The sequence below is a fragment of the Bison bison genome, unplaced genomic scaffold, assembly GCF_000754665.1.
Source record: "Bison bison bison isolate TAMUID 2011002044 unplaced genomic scaffold, Bison_UMD1.0 scf7180017864379, whole genome shotgun sequence".
NCBI lineage: Eukaryota > Metazoa > Chordata > Mammalia > Artiodactyla > Bovidae > Bison > Bison bison.
In genome coordinates this window covers 3,157,589-3,158,443 of record NW_011494951.1, presented here as the reverse complement: position 1 = coordinate 3,158,443, position 855 = coordinate 3,157,589, and the positions used below count along the sequence as shown (strand labels likewise).

Below are 855 nucleotides of genomic sequence, written 5' to 3'. Positions count from 1 at the left end.
GCTGCTTCTACAACGCAGACTACCTGGCTGCCCGAGCCCGGCTGGCCGCCGACCTGGCAGGCCAGGAAGAGGAGGAAGCCCTGGAGGGGCTGGAGGTGATGGATGTTTTCCTCCGGTTCTCAGGGCTCCACCTTTTCCGGGCCGTGGAGCCAGGGCTGGTGCAGAAGTTCTCCCTACGGGACTGCAGCCCTCGGCTCAGCGAGGAACTCTACCACCGGTGCCGCCTCAGCAACCTGGAGGGGCTGGGGGGCCGCGCGCAGCTGGCCATGGCCCTGTTCGAGCAGGAGCAGGCCAACAGCACCTAGAGTGCTCGGGCCCCGCACCTCCACACACAGCCCCTGCCGGCCCCCGCCCGGGGAGGCAAGGTGCACGGACAGATGGGAGAGCTCGCCGCTGTGTTTTTTTTTTAATAAGAAAATGTTATTAAAAGTGTCTTCTGCCAAACTGTTTTTAGGTCTAGGAAAAATGGGAGTAAGGAGACTCTGAGGGAGAGGGTGGGGAGCTTCCCGGAGGGACCCACTGCCCTCTCCCTGGCCCCCCCAATCCTCCTCCCACCCTAGTTGCCAATGACCACACGGCTGTTATCAGGTAAATGACCTTTAATCCAGCCCCTGCCTCGCCCACAAGGCTTCGGGGGTGACAGCCAGGCCCCAGGGGACAGGCCGGGGCAGGGCCGGGGACCCTCAGCGGCACGATTCCCCAGCGCGCCTAGGTGTTGCGTACGACCAGCGACTGCTCCAGCTCCTGCCTGCGCTGCTGGATCTGTAAGGAAAGGAGAGCAGGCGCAGGTGACCAGTTGCTGGTGAGTGACAGGCCCCAGCCGTCTGGAGGAGCATCTGGGAGCTGGGACGGCCC

The 855-nt window shown here is 63.7% G+C and overlaps 2 protein-coding genes across 2 annotated transcripts in view; one reads left to right on the top strand and one right to left on the bottom strand.

Moving 5' to 3' along the window:
- Positions 1 to 444, top strand: part of CHPF2 (chondroitin polymerizing factor 2) — a 4,724-nt gene extending 4,280 nt beyond the window's left edge. The window contains 1 exon segment of the mRNA XM_010857358.1: positions 2 to 444. Coding sequence (XP_010855660.1) covers positions 2 to 305 — 304 coding nt within the window. The 3' untranslated portion in view covers positions 306 to 444.
- Positions 445 to 683: 239 nt separating this feature from the next.
- SMARCD3 (SWI/SNF related, matrix associated, actin dependent regulator of chromatin, subfamily d, member 3) overlaps positions 684 to 855 on the bottom strand; it is a 9,191-nt gene continuing 9,019 nt past the window's right edge. Inside the window, exon 11 of the mRNA XM_010857357.1 lies at positions 684 to 762. Coding sequence (XP_010855659.1) covers positions 684 to 762 — 79 coding nt within the window. The remainder of the gene's footprint in view (positions 763 to 855) is intronic.